This window comes from Trichechus manatus, unplaced genomic scaffold (assembly GCF_000243295.1).
Source record: "Trichechus manatus latirostris isolate Lorelei unplaced genomic scaffold, TriManLat1.0 scaffold00087, whole genome shotgun sequence".
Classification (NCBI taxonomy): domain Eukaryota; kingdom Metazoa; phylum Chordata; class Mammalia; order Sirenia; family Trichechidae; genus Trichechus; species Trichechus manatus.
In genome coordinates this window covers 6,373,378-6,375,982 of record NW_004444023.1, presented here as the reverse complement: position 1 = coordinate 6,375,982, position 2,605 = coordinate 6,373,378, and the positions used below count along the sequence as shown (strand labels likewise).

At 49.8% G+C, this 2,605-nt stretch overlaps 1 protein-coding gene across 1 annotated transcript in view; it reads right to left on the bottom strand.

Moving 5' to 3' along the window:
• Positions 1-2,199, bottom strand: part of IGLON5 (IgLON family member 5) — an 18,934-nt gene extending 16,735 nt beyond the window's left edge. The window contains exon 1 of the mRNA XM_004381856.2: positions 2,158-2,199. Coding sequence (XP_004381913.2) covers positions 2,158-2,199 — 42 coding nt within the window. The remainder of the gene's footprint in view (positions 1-2,157) is intronic.
• Between the last annotated feature and the right edge of the window lie 406 nt (positions 2,200-2,605).

The window sequence follows — 2,605 nt, the reverse complement described above, 5'->3', positions numbered from 1 at the left end:
TGAAGCAAAGCCCACAGTCCGAACAAATGAGGAGCTCAGAGGTTTCACGGGAGACCCAGGACTGAAACTTGAGGTTCCTGTCTGCAGATCTGGATTTGCTCAGGTAAAGAAATGGTTAACTGCTTGGCTGTTAACAGGTTGGCGATTTGAATCCACCTAGAGGCTCTGTGGGAGACAGACTTGGCGATCTGCTTCTGTAAAGATTATAACCTAGAAAACTGTATGGGGCAGTTCTCTGTCACACAGGGTCACCATGAGTCAAAACTGACTTGACGGCACAAAACGACATCTCAGCCACAGGGGCTGCCCAATGAGCAAAGGAACTGCCCCGCCTCACTTGTTGCTGTTGAAGCTTCCATTTGATTCTATTGAATTGTTTTAAAATATAACAATGTTGCTACCTTTGTAAATGAATATATATACCTGAGAATGTGTGTGTGTGTGCATAAAGAATTTAGGAAAAAAAATTAAAGGTAGATCAACATCTATAAATGCTAGGGAGAGATCTGTTGCTCTTGCTAGTTGGACCCCGACTCATGGTGATTCACAACAGAATTGGACTGTTGTGATCCACAGGGTTTTTGTTGACTGACTTTTGAAAGTAGATTGCCAGGCCTTTCTTCCTAGTCTGTTTTATCTGGAAGCTCCACCGAAACCTGTTCAGCATCATAGCAACATGCAAGCCTCCACTGACAGATGAGTAGTGGCTGTGCATGAGGGGCACTGGCCAGGAATCGAACCTGGGTCTCCTGTGTGGAAGGTGAGAATTCTACCACTGAACCGCAGTTAAGTGGGAAAAAGTCAGATGCACAGAAATGTGTTTATTATGATTATATGCTGGGAAAAACACCAACAAACCAATCAATCCCTTGTGTACGCTGAACTCTGTGAGCATGAGTTTGTACAAGTTAGAGAAAGCTGTGGAAGCGATTGAACCAGGTTCTCTCAAGGGAGGGAGGGCTGGAGGTGGAAGAACGACGAGGTTTGCTCTTAAGCATACTTGTAGTGGATTGATCCAGTCACATACATTTTTCTCAGAATTTGGAAAATATCAGATGAATAAAAGAAAAGAGATACTATTTTGTGTATCTTGCCATGGGCTTTTTTCAGAAAGCACAAATGTGTGTGGGATGTTTCTCCGTCACCTAGCGCTGTCTCAGTTCACCTCCACCCCACCCTACCCACTCCTACCCTTACTTCTCAGATGGGGAACCTAAGGCCTAGAAGTGGGAAGGGTCTTGGTCAAGGTCACAGGGCACCTCTTGGCTCCACTATAGCTCCAGCCCAAGGAATGTGCACAATGACGATTTCTGGGGTCCTGAAGGATCCTGGGTGGCTCAAATGATTAAGAATACGGCTACCGACAGAAAGGTTGTAAGTTCGAATCCACCCTGAGGCGCCTCAGAAGAAAGCCCTGGCGATCTGCTTCTGTAAAGATTACAGTCAAGAAAATGCTATGGGGTAGGGGCGTCATAAGTCAGAATTCACTCAAAGGCAACGGGAAGGGCAGAGTGGAAAACGGGGAGTTACTCTGAGGGTACAGGAAGAGAGGAGAGGAAGTGAGGGAGGAAGGGAAGAGGAGAGACAGAAGGGAGGGAAGGAGGTAGGAGGGAAAGAGAGACAAAGGGCACCAGGAGTGGGGGAAGGAGAGAAAGGAGGGAGAAGAAATTCAAACCAAACGCACTGCCATAGAGTTAATTCCGACTCATAGCGACCAGTCAAAAGAAAAAGACAAGGAGAGAAATGCTAGCTGGGCAGAGAGAAGTGAATGAGAAAGAAATCATGTTTGAGGGAGCTAGGAAGAGACTGTGGGAGAGACACACACATGTGAGGCGACAATGGGAAACAGTTCGAGAGGCAGTGAGAGACAGATGCGAAACTGCTCACACCAGCAGGGATGGAGAGACAGACACCCAGAGACAGACAAATGGAACGACACTGACAGACCATCAGAGAATAACAGGGACAGGGCCTCTGGAAATGACAGAGACAAAAGACACAGAGACAAATGACAGAGACACAGAGAGAGATGCAGAGACGACAGAGACACAGAGAGAAAGAAGCAGAGTCAGGCAGTCAGAAAGTCAGACAGTGACTCAGCCAGGCCAGGTGGGAAGATGCCCAGGCCCATACTGTACCACCTCCACAGTCCCTCACCCCCGCCCCCCGGGGGCTGAGGGCACCTTTGTGTGCAGTCATGGGCGACCTGGGTGGCTGCGGAGGTGTTTGTGCGACCACGGGTGTCTGCTCGTGCGGCTTTGGGGCAGTCTCTCTGACTGTGTTTACGTGGCTGTGCGTGACCGGGTCTGTGTGGGCGGAAGGCTGCCTGGGATGGTGACTATGCAAGTGGGGGGTTCTCCGTGCCAGGCTATCTCTGATTGTGTGTCCCTGACTCTTGGCTCAGGGCAGGGCCTGGGGGACTCCTCCAGACGCCCTGAATTCTCCCTTCTCCCTGCCGCCTAAGCCCCCAGCCCCTGGCCTCCTGTCTTCTTCTCTCCATCCTTTTCTCAGAAGGCATCTGCTTTACCACCTTCTCCCTGGAAGGCCTGGCCGGCTGGAGAGACTTAAGCCCAGCTACATATCCTCCACCCAGAGACTGCCCAAT